This window comes from Pisolithus orientalis, assembly GCF_024613125.1.
Source record: "Pisolithus orientalis strain OTSU chromosome Unknown F5J12scaffold_3, whole genome shotgun sequence".
NCBI lineage: Eukaryota > Fungi > Basidiomycota > Agaricomycetes > Boletales > Pisolithaceae > Pisolithus > Pisolithus orientalis.
The window spans coordinates 728806-742956 of record NW_026260784.1 but is presented as its reverse complement, the minus strand read 5'-3'; the positions used below and the strand labels follow the sequence as shown (position 1 = coordinate 742956).

General features: G+C 49.5%; 4 protein-coding genes across 4 annotated transcripts; all 4 read left to right on the top strand.

The window, feature by feature from the left end:
* The first annotated feature begins 25 nt into the window (after positions 1-25).
* F5J12DRAFT_801455 (Translin) lies at positions 26-1174 on the top strand. Its single transcript, XM_051744371.1, has 7 exons — positions 26-122; positions 173-263; positions 314-526; positions 583-662; positions 730-825; positions 883-955; positions 1014-1174. The coding sequence occupies exons 1-7, from the start codon at positions 63-65 to the stop codon at positions 1058-1060; spliced, it is 660 nt and encodes a 219-aa protein (XP_051604162.1). The 5' UTR covers positions 26-62; the 3' UTR covers positions 1061-1174.
* Positions 1175-1178: 4 nt separating this feature from the next.
* F5J12DRAFT_801443 (SGF29 tudor-like domain-containing protein) lies at positions 1179-2715 on the top strand. Its single transcript, XM_051744370.1, has 7 exons — positions 1179-1361; positions 1435-1657; positions 1711-1784; positions 1839-2142; positions 2196-2243; positions 2294-2486; positions 2541-2715. Exons 1-7 carry the CDS (start codon positions 1319-1321, stop codon positions 2649-2651), a joined length of 996 nt encoding a protein of 331 aa, XP_051604161.1. The 5' UTR covers positions 1179-1318; the 3' UTR covers positions 2652-2715.
* Positions 2716-11303: 8588 nt separating this feature from the next.
* Positions 11304-12303, top strand: F5J12DRAFT_801441 (HSP20-like chaperone). The gene is made up of 2 exons (XM_051744369.1): positions 11304-11906; positions 11963-12303. The coding sequence occupies exons 1-2, from the start codon at positions 11558-11560 to the stop codon at positions 12169-12171; spliced, it is 558 nt and encodes a 185-aa protein (XP_051604160.1). The 5' UTR covers positions 11304-11557; the 3' UTR covers positions 12172-12303.
* A 489-nt stretch (positions 12304-12792) lies between these two features.
* Positions 12793-14129, top strand: F5J12DRAFT_713193 (uncharacterized protein; the record flags this gene model as incomplete). Its single annotated transcript, XM_051740816.1, has 5 exons — positions 12793-13087; positions 13152-13210; positions 13272-13356; positions 13408-13449; positions 13501-14129. 5 exons carry the CDS (start codon positions 12793-12795, stop codon positions 14127-14129), a joined length of 1110 nt encoding a protein of 369 aa, XP_051604159.1.
* Between the last annotated feature and the right edge of the window lie 22 nt (positions 14130-14151).

The window sequence follows — 14151 nt, the reverse complement described above, 5'->3', positions numbered from 1 at the left end:
TGGCTGACATAAATGGAACTTGACTCACTCCGTAAACCGGTACAGTCTTATCATAATAGTTCATGGACTCACACTGGGACCACGTCAACAGTCTCCTCGAGCAGGATGGCGAGCTCAGAGAGGTGAAGCGTTCCCAGGTTAGAGATTTTGCTGACCTGATCTTGCCGACCAGAAAATCAGAGAAGAAGTAGCGGATCTGGACAAGAAGGCCCGCGATATGGCTGGGATCCTCGATAAAATCCATTCTACTCCATCTAACTCAAGTCAGTCCATTCTGTACCTGTCTTGGCAATGGTATCCTAAGTCTTTCGAGTTAACCCGTTACTCGATGCCGTGCGTCCAATCTTGCATAGTTGCCACGAGCCATTTGCTGCTCTTGCTGCCATAGTCCCTCCCAATCAATTCTGGCGCTGGAAAGATATGTGGTCGCATTCACTCAGAACAGTGGTTTATGCTGCAGCTCTCGTGGAGTACCTCGCGAATAGATCTCTAATTTCACTTGAGCAAACTAGCGAAACACTTGGAAGTGAGCTTTCAATTTCTACGGGTCATCAGCCATTTGGATGTTACCCCGCTTTCTAGTAAAGGAAGAGTGGAAGGATAGATTTTGTATAGCAGTCGAGGACTATCTCCATGGGCTGATTACTATGGTCAATGAATTGGTGAGGTCCTGGCTCGGGAGTTGTCGGTCGGTCGCTACTCTGGGCTTACCATCCCCTGTTGTCCTAGTCACGGTTGGCAGTCAACTCAGTGACTCTAGGGGATTATGAAGCACCCATCCAAATTTCATTCTTTGCCAAAAACCTGTTCGCCGGATTCACCAAGGTGAGATGCCTGCCTTGAAATATTCCATGAAGTTTGTCAACTATTCTGTTGACGCAGCTGAACTTGAAAAATGACATGCTACGTCGGCGTTTTGACAGCTTGAAGTATGACTTGAAAAAGATAGAGGAGGGTCAGCTATTGTTCATTCATCGTTGCGCTTCTAAGCTCTGATTCACCCCGGACTCTAGTGGTTTACGATGTAAAGCTGCGGAAGCTAACTACACCGAGGACATAAGGTTGCTGTAACTGAACACAAGGATCTACTTTTTACATGTACTGCTTCGTGCGCTGTAGATTAGAACTTGGTTGTATTTGTCAACATTGCTATTCGGAGACAATGTAACGGCTGCCTCGTTTAGGTCACGACGCCATAAACTGTCGTCCAGTGGATTGCATGATCATTGATCGTGCTGTATTGGAGCCACACTTGCTGTTATTAGTAGGTTCTGTCGCGGTCACTAACTTCAATAGTAGGTGTTAGAAACATATTACGATGGACAGAAGGCGAGGGTCAACACGACCTGCATCTTCAGAAGGTCGGTTCTCAGACATTCGATTCCCTCTGTCCCCTATTGATAGCGTATGTATAATTTAATTGTCACGGTACAGAGCTAGACTGTTGGTCTCGCGCGAGGGAATCACTTGCTGCGCTGTCCAGCAACTATGCCAGCCCAGATACCGTTGGGACCATTAGGCGCGTCAACGGGCTAATGGCCATGTGGCCAACGGATGACTCCTTTTCAACTGAGAGCTATGAGAATACCAAGACGAATTATAAAAAATTGTCCTCCGCACTCAAAGACGTCCGTAGAGACGCAGAAGAGGAGGCCAGGCGAGTAATAAACCCTCCCCTTTTCGGCCCCGAACCTCCTAATAACTTCTCAGGGCACTCGAGGCCGCAATAGAACAAGTAGGAATCCTCATAGCGCTTCGGAAAGCATCAGAGTCCTACCCACAAGGTTCTTCGCAGCACCCCTGGGAGTCGATGTCGCATTCGCTGACTCATGAAACAGAGAAACGGAATAAGCGCCCTAGACCCCCGTCACCTTCACCAACCTCTATGGCTGCATCCGCTGCCGGTCCGCGTGCCACGCAGGTTGCACGAGGCTCGGCCGGACCTACACCAGCGATACCATTTTCACGCGAACCGAAGGCCCGTAGGGAGGCTCTGGCGAAGCAACTACCTCTGCAAGAAGGCCGTAAGGTGGCTTTCCGTCCGCCCATAGGGAAGACTGCGGATGGCAGCAACGCAGATAGCGATGAGAATACATGGATACTGGCTGTTATCACCAAGTGTATTAACCAAGACAAGAATCGGTACGCAAAACTTGTCAGCACGTAGATACATGTTTCGCTCAGTGTTCCGCAAGTTACGAAGTCCAGGACGTGGAACCCCAAGAAGATGGACAGCCTGGCCAGTAAGAAGCATTTATTCCCTTGCCTACCATGACTCACTACAGAAATGAAGGTGTTATAACACAACGCTTCGAGCGATCATGCCACTTCCAGACCCTCATGCTCCGCCAAACAGCGCAGCACATCCAAACGCTTATCAAGAATTCCCAGCAGGTTCAACGGTGATGGCTCTCTATCCAGACACGAGCTGCTTTTACCGTGCCGAAGTAGTAATGGCCCCCAGTGACCTTCACCCTCCTGGTCGTGTGAGTTTTCTTTGCGGAGAGATGCCTCCGAATCTCACGGGATTGGTATGCTAGGGTGTTTCGTCCAAACAGAATATATCTATGTATAAGCTCAAGTTCGAGGATGACGATGATCAGGAACATTCTGTATTAGCACAGTTCGTCGTCGAATGGCCTGGTTCATAGCTATAACTTGTTTTTAGGGTAGCTTTTACTTCGCGGGAGGAATCACTGCGGAAACGGGTTTTTAATCAGGTCCGGAGGTAGTCGGGTCAATGACAATAACCGTTGTATATCCCGAGGGTAGCTACTCCTAATAATATGTCTGAATATAGTGCCGAAGTGTTCTCGTTTCGGAGCATAATCTGGTTGGATTTGCATGCCTATCACCATGACGATTTTTACCTTCGCGACAATAATCAGATCAGATTCGAATGTGACTATGAGCTATGTACACCGAGTTAAATCGTATAAATGCAATTGATCCTCCCGCCTTCAGTTGTGTTTTTCAGGATAACCAGATCAGATTATATTCGATGAGTGCCTAGTACAACGCATGCTTCCAAAATGCCTACCCAGCGCCCCCAGCTGTGCAAAAAAATCGCCCATGTTTGCTTGCTCCCCTCCTTGGTGAACGGCAGGATATGATGCATTCGCAGAGGCTCACAGGTGGCGCCCCACCGCTGATGCCTGGGTCCCAGTTGATGAGCCAGGAGGGAACTCATCGCGGTCGTCATGTACCACAGACCCAGACACACATGACGCCCTCCAGCTCCTTGCACCTTCAATGCCAAAGACTTCTGAGTGGTGGAGCAATACCTGGATCCCAGTCGTTGAGCCAGAATATTAATAGCATCACGTGTGGACATCACGTACCACAGATGAACATGGCGCCCTCAAACACCCTGCAGGGCACTCACCTCCCTTCTGCGCCAGGCCTAGATGATCCATTTGGCCCTGGCCCTGCTCAGCGAAGAGACCACGGTGGACCATCGGTCAGTCACTACTAATTGTTGTTGTCAGTCGATCAACTCACCCTATCTGCCAAGCTCTTGTCACCCGAGTTCTCCTTTGATATGATGGAGCCGACCAGTGCCGTTGATTCGCAGGGATCGCAGGACGAGGCATCCTATCCACACTGAGGAAACCAACCAAGCCAACATCTTGGCTTCACTCCTTACCATGGGGGTGTCAACGGTCGTGACGAAACGTCCTTCTCGTATGCTGGAAGACCTTCCCATAGTCAGTCGAATGGCAGAGGACGTAGTGAGACGCCAATGGAAGACTATCAGACTTTATATTCAGCATCCCGCTCTCGAACTGGATCTTACCAAGGAGACCAGCTTAGCTTGCATGCTACAGTTGCACAGCTCACGGCTCATGTCAAACACCTCAACGAGGCCAACACCAGCATGGAAGAACAGCTTACCAGCGTCAGGAAGGCAACTGAATCTCTCGTTTCGCGCCTTGAAACCGTCGAGCAAATGCTTAGAGAACTGCAGGAGAAATGTGTGGATCAACAGAAGCATACTTCGTCGAGAACAAACTCAAATGACCATTCTGTTCTCAAGGTACGTTACGCTATCATTCAGTATCGGAGTGCGCACTCACCGGGCACTAGTCTATTATCCAGCTGCTCTTCTCTCACATGTGTGGAATCGAGTGTGAAGGGACGAAAAGAAACCGCATCGCAGCCCTTGCTGCTATCAAACCACTCGAGAACGACGAACCTTTCATATCGACAAGTGACAGCACACATCTTTGGCGCCCCAACTGGCTCGGCAACGTAGATGACAAACTGAATGACATGTTCATTAAAGAAGTCGCCGAGCGTGTCTTTAATAATGAAAAGGTATCATCTGGTAGCACGTGAATAATATGAGAATTGCAAGTGCTCACCCGACATGCAATAGAGCCAGAGGGAACAGCTCCAATTAAAAACCATACCCGACAAGTCTTTCGACCTCCAAATAATGAAAGATTGCGCGAAAACATACTTCCGCACGATCCACAAAAGGGTAAAAGAGGAAACGAGTGATCAAGGTGCACACAGGACTAAGGAGAGGCTGGGACAGAATCGTCAGCGAGCTCGGCGTGTTACGGTACTTGAACTCTCACAGATATCGTGCCCGAGTGTGCCTGACATACTGGTAGGTTGCAACAGCTAGACGCAAGGCAGCGTCACAGTACGAAGCGGAAACTGGACATCAGGGCGCAGAAGCCCTCATCCTTACCGACCTCGGATCTGATATTATCAGCTGCAACGATGATGAGGTTAGCGATGACATGCTCCAGCAAAGGAAGGATGCAGAGGTTGGGCAATCTGCAAACTGGGTTGTAGGTCAGGCTTGGCGCTCAGTCGATGTAAGTTAAATTCATATCTGAGCGGCAAAGGTGACTCACGAATCCGGCCATATTAGTATGTTGCATTTCTGTGCTATCTCAGCATGCGTGCCACGAAGCAGCAGCAAGATGTAACTGAGGACCTGAACACGAATACTAGCAATATGAATCAGGAACCACAGCGTAAACGTTGCAAAACCACGAAGAAGGTGCACAAACAGGTCTTTGACGTCGCCCTGAAGCATTTGAGTCGTGACATGCCACCGGCAAAGGCCATGGTCTTCAGGGCAATGGTAGATGAGAGGTGGTTAGATGAACACCCGGGAATGGTGGTGCACGAGGGCATCAGCTGGCTAAAAGGCTTCTATTCTCGCATCAACCAAGAAGAGCTTTTCGAGGCGGATGCCACCTACCTCAAAGAATTGGATGAATGGCTCAAGACATCTAATGAAAATGGGTCATTGGATGACGAAAACAAGTATTGAAACTTCGCTTTGCTGTTCGCATTCTGAGCAACACATGTTGTAGGATTTGTGACGCTCTGTTACAAAATTAACAAACATCATGTTTAATTTACCATCCATCCTTGTAATACATGAACGTCTAGACTCCAGTTACTGAGTATTGATTGAGTAGCGAGCTGGGTATCAGTAAACAATAACGCTACGCACCTTTGCAAGGTCTACTGTTGCCCACACCTTGCGCTGATCCTCTCCAAGTGAAACAACAGTTAATGCCAGTAAGTTACCAATCCAGTTGAATTCCACGAGCGAAGGGAGGCGTGATTCTTGCATTTGGTATTCCCTGAGCTCCCATAATCGGACATCTAAGGCAGAACTTCATGATGTTAGTGCGAACGATGGTTAGTAGGTCAAACAGGACGACGTACAAGTCGTCCCAAATCGTCCTTTGGTTCCCGTGGTATGGCTTGAACCATCGCATGCGCGCAAACCATAAGCGTTGCTTCCCATTGTGTAAGGGTTGATCCAGCTGAAAGATCTCCAGTATCTCTCCATAGCCGTGTGTAGGTACCTGACCTGGTATCATGACGTGAACTAGGGAAGACCGGTGAGTGCCGACTGCTCTTGAAGCATGAAATCGCTTTCCGTTTATCACAACATAGTCGTAGAAGATGCCATTGGGATTGAGAGGAATACTGTGGGGAGTAGTTGGCCACTCGTGTTGGCAGTGCACTGGTGAAAGCGGAAAGCGTGCATTGAGTGTACGAGTGAGTAATCGATAAGTTTCTGATGAGAAGACATTTTCATGACAGCATGGACTTAGGGAGTAAGTTATCCCGGCTATGCAGTCTATGGTCAGACGGCCATCCATTCGTTCTGTGCCAAGGGTAACTCACCATCTGCGCTGACCTCATCAAGATCGTTGCAGAGGGCAGCAAGCCCTGCGACGGTTCCACGTTCCTCATGCGTAGCCTTCTGCATGATTCGTGCAGCTTCTGAGCCGAGGGATTTCACGGGATTGGCACGCAGAGAATAGATCTAGAGTTCCGTAGTCAGTAAAATAGTATTTGTATTCCAATTTACAAATGCATTGCACTTACCACCCTTGAGCTCTCACATGCGCGATGGAACTCCTTGAAAAAGGTCGTCTCGAGTTTGCTGTTTGCGTGGTTGTTTGCTTTGAAGGACTTCAGAACCTTGTTAAGGCGCTCGAATAAAAACGTCCAGAAGTCATGCAGCGGTCCGAAGTTGCGAGCGCAGTTGCTGACATGTGTGGAATAGTGATGATTTGGCTTTATGGCACTCGATCCATAGAGCTTAAGTTCAAGCACATTAGTGTCATTAATATTGATGTATAGTCTGGGCGATGACATACCTTAATCAACTCAACGTTGTATTCACGTAGTAACCGATCAGCCTCAGTGATATTGTGGTCGTTGATTGTGTGCTTGATGAGAATACGGATGGCCAAGGACAGCTTAAGAAAGTTCGCCGGATCGGTAGGATGAAGGTTGAGTTGCTCGTTGCGGTCTTCAGGAACCTCGGGTGTCTCTGCATCGCCTGGAGGGGGAGGTGGGCCACGTATCTGACCTTCAGGCAAGTCTTCGACAATCTGGGTCGCTGCCTTTCGTTTCTTCTGCGCCTGGGACGGAAACCCATATGTAGTACATAGAAGTACACGAAGATGTATGTGAAACTCACTCGTTTGACTTCGGCCTGCCACGCCTTCTTGGCTTGCTTTACTACCAGCTGTTGGAGCTTTTCCTGCTTCTTTGCCTTGGCGATGGCCATATTCTCCTGCGCAATATGGGACTTTTTGGTTTCAAAAGCTTCCCTTCCACGTTTCTTGGCTTCTGCGAGGGACGTCTTGTTGTTAGCCTTCTGGGAAGCTTCCCGTTGTTTCTCGGTTTCGGCCTGCTCAATCATGGAGATGCGGCGAAAGGGTGCTTCATCAGACGTCTGGTGCGGTAGATAACTGTCCCAAATCTGAGGTACCTATGCCTGTATAAGTTGTGAGCTTGATGTCAAGCGTTGATGAAACATACGATGATCAGGCCATATACGGTTGCCAAAAGCAACCACTGATCGGCCATAAGAGATCCACCGGCAGGGGTCCCAATGTCAGTTGGCAGTTTGCCGCACGAGCCTGGGATGATAAACTAGTAATGTTTTGAATGTTAAGTCGCTCTTGGAAGGGAAAAATAGGACACACATACATCTGCGAGCATGCTGTGTAGCGTGGCGAGCTCATGATTCGGCCGTAATATCTTGCTTTGAACCCAGATATTGTAAAAGTGTGTCTTCACTAATCCTGAGAATAGAAGACATGTCAGTTTTATACAGACTCGAAGTAGATATTATGATGCACCCAGGAAGAGATTGTGCATCGGATCTATGACGATTTGTGCGACCAAGTCGAAATATGGTAGGCGGGATAGCTGCGAATATTGTGTTGCATACTCTTTGACGAAGATCTTCTGTGCATTCGGCGTCGCAAGGTTGCGATACTGATCGCCTAAACGGCGCTGCTCAGCATCTGTTCGTGGCGGAAAAGCTGATATGGATAATAAGTTATTGTATACTGTCTGTGCGAGAGGCGGAAAGACATACCTCCTTGCTGAAACGCATTTGGATTTGTCTTGTCTGCCACAGATATCCAGCACTCTGTACAAAAATAAGTATGAGAGTGCAATGCGAAGCCTCCAATCTTGTGCGCTGCAGGCTTGTCGCATACGACCGCAACAAGGGCAACACGGACAAGCCATCCTAAGATAAGTCAGTAGACACTCACATAAAATAATATTAGACATACCTTCAGGCCGCGATTCAGTGGGAACTTTGATACCATGCTTCCAAAGCCGCAGTAGATCAGACACGATAGGCCAAAGAAATCGTTGTACCTGGTCCGGTGATTGCTCCTTTGGACCAGGCATGATACTCGTGCACATTAGATTTGCTGTCCGATACCTGCAAGGAAGGACAAAGCTGTATGAGAAGAAAGATGCGAGGATATCATAAAACTTACCTGTATTCTGGTGGCAGGTTACAGATCGAGAACGATGTTGGAGCCGATGAATGGGATGGCACGATATTGCTCCGAATGTATGAAAACCTGTCGTGAAGTACGTTCAGTCAAATCATAAAGTCAGCGGGAAGAGCGTACCAGTCCATGCCCAAGTTCACACCTAAGCGAAGCTCGCCATTTGGACCACCGCATTCATTCGTCTGGTTTGAAAAGAACAGATTGCCGTTGGGACCTTTAAGCTTCATGCGGCAGATATTGCCATTGAATATGTCTGTATACATGCCAGGTTTTCGTGGTTTGTCTCGCCACTCGTCGAGAGTAGCCTCGATGCCAGGAATCTTGAGGATTGACACAATTTGCTCAGACAGTGGGAGATAAGGGTACTTAATAACTGGAGTCTTCAGCGTGCGAGTGTTGCCACGTAGAGTCTGCCCTGGAAGAAAAAGTTCAACGTGGCAGGATGTGCAGGTATCATGACAACGCGGTGACGAGGCCGGAGGGTATACATTGCGACAATTCGGACAGACCGGTAACGTATGGATGGGTCTATTGACTCCGAGAAGGCGATTTCCGGACTGGAGTGTTGTGAACGGGGAGGTAGCAGTTGGGTTGAGAAAGAATAGTAGAAGAGTGAGGATCGCCAATAGTGCATTGCATGCAATGCGCGGGAGATGGAACTGGAGATGGAGCCATGATACGAGAGCATGTATGACCGTGACGTGCTCTGGGATGTCAGCGAGGTCTAGGTTATCTGATCGCACCTCTTCATCGATAAGGAAGGGATCGGGATCATCTTCATTGACGCTGGGGTGGGGGAGGCCATCTACTACCTCTGCATTGTGGGCATGATCAGTTTCATCAGCATAAGACCAGGATCCATTAGCGTAGGACATATCATCATAATTGAGGGGCAGGGCATTGTTCCGACTATTGTTCTGCTCGTCACAAAGTTCTTCTGCAATATGTCGGAGCTGACGTTCCACGGCGCGCTGTTCTGGGTCAGGAGGGAGATGGTGGGCACGAAATGAAGTGAGAGGGCAAGCGCCAGCAGACGTCCTTGCGTTGTACTCTTGGAAGTAGTCCACAGCGGAAAGCAAGGCCTTGGGGCTATGGAAGTTCGGTCCCAGATTCGGTAGTGCACTGCCAAAGGTCAGAATATCAAGGTCCTCGCCACTGAGAGTACCGTGGTCGAGCATCTCTTGTTCTACAGCGCAGGTCAAAGTATGCAGTGGGTCAGCAAAAGAGACATCAGGTGAGAGGGGGGGAGCAGGCATGCATATAGGGTATGGAAATAATCGTGAGACGGGCCCTGCATCTTTAATGACCGAACGGATGACCCTATGCCCTGATACACGCAGCTGTGACATCTGGGATGCTTTCGTCCTCGCACAAAGGTCATATCGCATATGGGCGGCGGCCATATGTGCAGGCACTAGCGCTCCATTACACCTGAAAGATTTGCAGTTGCATTGCCGGAACCCCATTGGAGGCGTGTTCTTAGTGAATAGAGTGTGAGGCCTTGAGGAGGTAGCAGGAGGACGTGCACGACGTTAATGATCACGTGAACATTATATTAGTTCCAAAAAAAGACAAGTACTACTTGCGAAAGCGTTTAGCGGGAGGGGTGGGGGTACTAGCTTCAGAGAATATGGGCATGCGACATCTTTTATTATTTTCCTGGCCAGCGATAAGTCCCTCTCGAATTTGGGCCCATCTTTCCTGAGTAATGATGAGTATGTGACAACACAAATGATGAAGTTTACTTACACACAACAGTTGTGTACTCACAGTATCAAACATCTCCGATCCAGCAAAACTGTCTGGGGTAAAAGTATGCCTAATGGAGGGGCCAGAAACCTGTGTGGGAAGAGATGAGACTGGTATTTCTGAAGTAGTTTTCTAGAAAGAGGTCAATATCAAGAAAAGAACGGTTCATGAGTCACAACGTACCTTGACAGCCGCAGTTGGGGTCTCCTCCATACTTTTGGGCTCAGTTTCACTCTCATCAATGAGAGGAATGCGAGGGGCGATAGGCAGGGCAGTACCACCCTCAGGGTTTGTCTGGCTTTTGTCGGCAGGTGGGAAATGGTCTGGAATACATCCGAATGGTCCTTGCATGGCAGGAAGTGGCTCGACGTTGACGAGTAGAGGATCCTATGTAATACCATCAGCAAGGAAATGAATTATGCGATGACTTACTGAGACGGCTGAAACATGGGCATCTGCAGACTCCAACTTAACCCCACCAGTACCAACGTTAGCACCGAAGTCGACAACGCACGCTTGAGTTGCACGAAAGGTATCATTGCCAAGCTCTGGTGACATCGTCGTTAGGGAGATTTCTATGGTCTGGTGTATGGCTGTGAGTGGAAGACACATGAACGGTAATTAGCCACATGTACCACAGGGCCTTGGGAGTTTGGCTCGAAAGAGAGCGTAACATTTTGGATGCTGGTTGGGACATGAAGTCGAAGGATGTGTGGCCTACGTTTGATGACTGTCGGGGGACCAACAAACTCGGTTTCGTCGGCTTGTGAGGTTGGAACCACTTGGTTAGCATCGATATGGAACTTTTGGAGGTGAGTGCATAGGCCAGAGGACTCGAGTACCACATACCTTGGGTTGGTTCATGGTGTACATGGCAAACCGGTGAACTTGGAGACCAAGGAAAATTTTCGCAAAGTCCATTATTTTTTCCGAGGGGTGCAAGGGCGGCAAGAGCCACTCTTCCGATGGTATTATAGTTGGACTATGGCCGATGAAGTCAAGCATAGTCAGAGTGGGGAAATGCACGTGCAAGAGGTCAGGCTATTGGTGTATTGACTATATTCAGATCTTGCCTACGTCAGATTATTTGGATATGTTACTCAAAAATCGTGGAGTCGGACTTTACTCAGACTAATAGCTATATCTTACAAAAAAAAATCAAGGTCAGATTATCTACATTTGGAGAATCCGGTTATGCCCCCTGCTAAAATCTCGTTTCCGCAGTGAATTGAATATTCTGCACCAGTGTAGAGGACCCCAGGCACTCCTAGCATCTTCCAGAACTTGCCAACGTCATAGGTTACAGTTGTTTTCCCAAACGGCGCAACGCTTGCGTAGTACGCCGGCAAGATTTGGAAAGTAAGCTTGCTGTTTTCCCGTCGTTTCGCGTGGTTTCGGTCACCGCAATCCCCGTGGCATAAAAGGGAAATGAGGAATCGTCATCGTTGTAGTTTCTTGTCCAGTCGCCCTTAGCACTCGAAAAACGCACGATCGCAATGTCCATTGCCAGACAACTTCTCCGTGAATTCAGGCCTCTCATGCAGATGTTTGAGGAGCCGTTCGGGAGGTCTGCCGTTAGTTACGGCTTCCCTCATCACCACTCTCTCTTTTCAGACCCTTTCTTCGGATCAGTAAATGCCCTTCGTCCAGCGGTGGATGTATCTGAGGAGGGGGACAAGTATGTCGTGGAGGCAGACCTGCCGGGTGTGAAGAAAGAAAACGTGGAGATTATTGTGGGTGACGGAGGTCGGAGCATCACTATCCAAGGGAAGACTCCGGCCAGTCGGCGTAATGCACCTGAACCCCAATCCCAGGAGGTCGACAACGATACAGCGGCCAGCGAAGGTGCGTCGGTCGTATCTGAGTATCTACTCTCGCAGCTAATCCCGTAGTCGTCACAGGAACAGGGGCCGTCACCACCACTGACCAGAGCCAGAATCAACTGACTACTGAGCGTTTGTGGTCTGGAAGCTCGGTCTTCACGAGGACGGTCTGGCTTCCCCGACCTGTTGATCGCTCTAAAGTGAAGGCTAAGTTGGAAGATGGTATTCTGACGCTGCAGGCTGCGAAGGCGGAAGATCAGGAGACTGTAAAGGTGCCAGTGGAGTAGAGAAGAAACCGATTATTGTATCGTTGGCTTCTGTACGTTGAGGACGTCCGAACTCTCTACTCAGTCATATGTAGCACTGTTTAAAATCATGTATTAGCACGAAATTGTATACGTTACACCCATTGCATGGTATCTGGTCGGAGGATGGCGAAGGGCAGCAATTCACTAGTCTGAGAACTCGACAAGACAGGTTTCCTCTCGACTGTATGAAGTGACTCGTCGCGGATGACGTTCCCCTCGAGCGCGTGAATGAAGTGGGTGGAAAGAGTGGAGTTGTCCCGGGATGTACGTGGGTCGGGTGGCATAGCACTGGGCCAGCGGGTGGCTAACGTATGTACGCGTCCAGAGGAAACGAATCTGGGCTCCCCACAAGGAATATCCTGCGCCCGTCGGAATAGCTGTGGTTGGGGTGGCGGGGTTGCCAGTTGGGACTTGGGACTTGGGGGAGAGAGTAGCACTAGCAGCCTCGTTCGCGTCGCTACCCTGCAGGCTGCAACCCAAAATCAACCGCTGCCAACAAACCTGTCAGTCTTCTTCCCATCCCATCCCCCATCGTGGCCAGGGAATCCGAAGAACAACAACAAGACCCCCGTACTCGGCCATAACAATCGTCGCAAACTCATGGCTGCCTATTACGCCGATTCGTCCATCTTGGCACATACAGCATCCCTCCAACCCTACGGGCGTTTCAGTGACCCCAACGAACCAAACACAAGTATGAGTGTATACGATCTACCAACAGACTCCGAGGGCGACGTTGAGATAGACGAACTAGTATCAGACACGGAAGACGACGAACAGCTGGCGAGCGCGTCTGCGGCCGGGCAAAAAAAAGGAGGAAGAAAGTTGGGAGAGCGGGTACCCGGAACGACCCTACTTCCTGCCTCCAGAGTCGAGAATATGATTCATGCTGATGGTGCGTCCACACAAAGATGCGTTTAGCTGCCTCGTCATACGTTGATACATTCATACTTTTAAAGGCGTCACCGGTAACCTTTCCATGTCCAAGGAAGCCGTGTTCATGCTATCAATCGCAACAGTGAGTCTTGACCACGCTTGAGATGTTCGAACAGGACCTCAGATGCACTCGTCGTTTGCAGGAAGAGTTCATAAAGCGCATGGTACAGGCCGGTCACCGGTCGGCGGCAGCCGTGCGGAGAAACACCGTACATTACACAGACATGGGTATGCTTGGACATCTTAATCTGTGCTTAGTTGCTCACTCCTTTTTCCCAGCAGCGTCAACGGAACAATACCAGGAATTCATGTTCCTGCAAGGTGTGATGCCCCCGCCCCCAAATTTCTTGCGCTGACCGCGTTTTTGCTCAGATACAATACCCGAACCCATAAGCCTTTCAAAGGCGCTAGAAAGACGCGAAGCCAAGCTAAGAGAGGACCTTGCAGCCAATCCTGCCGTGTCCTCCTGTATTCAAGGACAGTCGATATCGTCAGCCCCTATCCCTTCCGGTCAGCACGCCAATGGGAAGGCGAAAAAGAAGAGTCGCGCTCCACAGGAAAAGGAGAAGTCTGCGCGTAGCAGTCCAAGTGCACACCACGGAGGGTATAACGAAGAAGTGGAAATGGAGGTAGATGACCAGGAGGTCAACCACGTTCCTCCCTCAAGAAGTTCAAGTGGCAGAGTCATAAAGGCATCCCGAGTAGTGCGAGAAGGCATGCAGGAAAGTTCGAGCGGGAGTGTAGTCAATGGCTCCGCTCACCACCAATTGGAACCAGTAGAATCTTCGTCTGGATCGGCTTCACCACCCGGGGCGACGTCGGCTCAACGACCGACATACGACTATCAGCAACCGCTCCCCCCCAGTTGGCCTGGCCAGTATACTGGTCCAGCCAGCGGATTTCTTCAGGATCCGTCTCACGCGTGGGCGTACGTCAAGCAAAATCCGGGCCGCACAATATACTCGCAACAATCGCGGCACGAAAATTCCACATACCGTTAGTATGTGGCCTTTCCGACTTTGC

Coding starts and splice junctions, on each gene's coding strand:
- F5J12DRAFT_801455 (XM_051744371.1), top strand. CDS start 63: ATGGACTCACACTGGGACCACGTCAACAGTCTCCTCGAGCAGGATGGC. Junction 264..313: donor TTCTACTCCATCTAACTCAA/GTCAGTCCATTC, acceptor AAGTCTTTCGAG/TTAACCCGTTACTCGATGCC. Junction 956..1,013: donor CTTGAAAAAGATAGAGGAGG/GTCAGCTATTGT, acceptor CCCGGACTCTAG/TGGTTTACGATGTAAAGCTG.
- F5J12DRAFT_801443 (XM_051744370.1), top strand. CDS start 1,319: ATGGACAGAAGGCGAGGGTCAACACGACCTGCATCTTCAGAAG. Junction 1,362..1,434: donor ACGACCTGCATCTTCAGAAG/GTCGGTTCTCAG, acceptor GTCACGGTACAG/AGCTAGACTGTTGGTCTCGC. Junction 2,143..2,195: donor ATTAACCAAGACAAGAATCG/GTACGCAAAACT, acceptor GTGTTCCGCAAG/TTACGAAGTCCAGGACGTGG.
- F5J12DRAFT_801441 (XM_051744369.1), top strand. CDS start 11,558: ATGTCCATTGCCAGACAACTTCTCCGTGAATTCAGGCCTCTCATGCAG. Junction 11,907..11,962: donor CGATACAGCGGCCAGCGAAG/GTGCGTCGGTCG, acceptor TAGTCGTCACAG/GAACAGGGGCCGTCACCACC.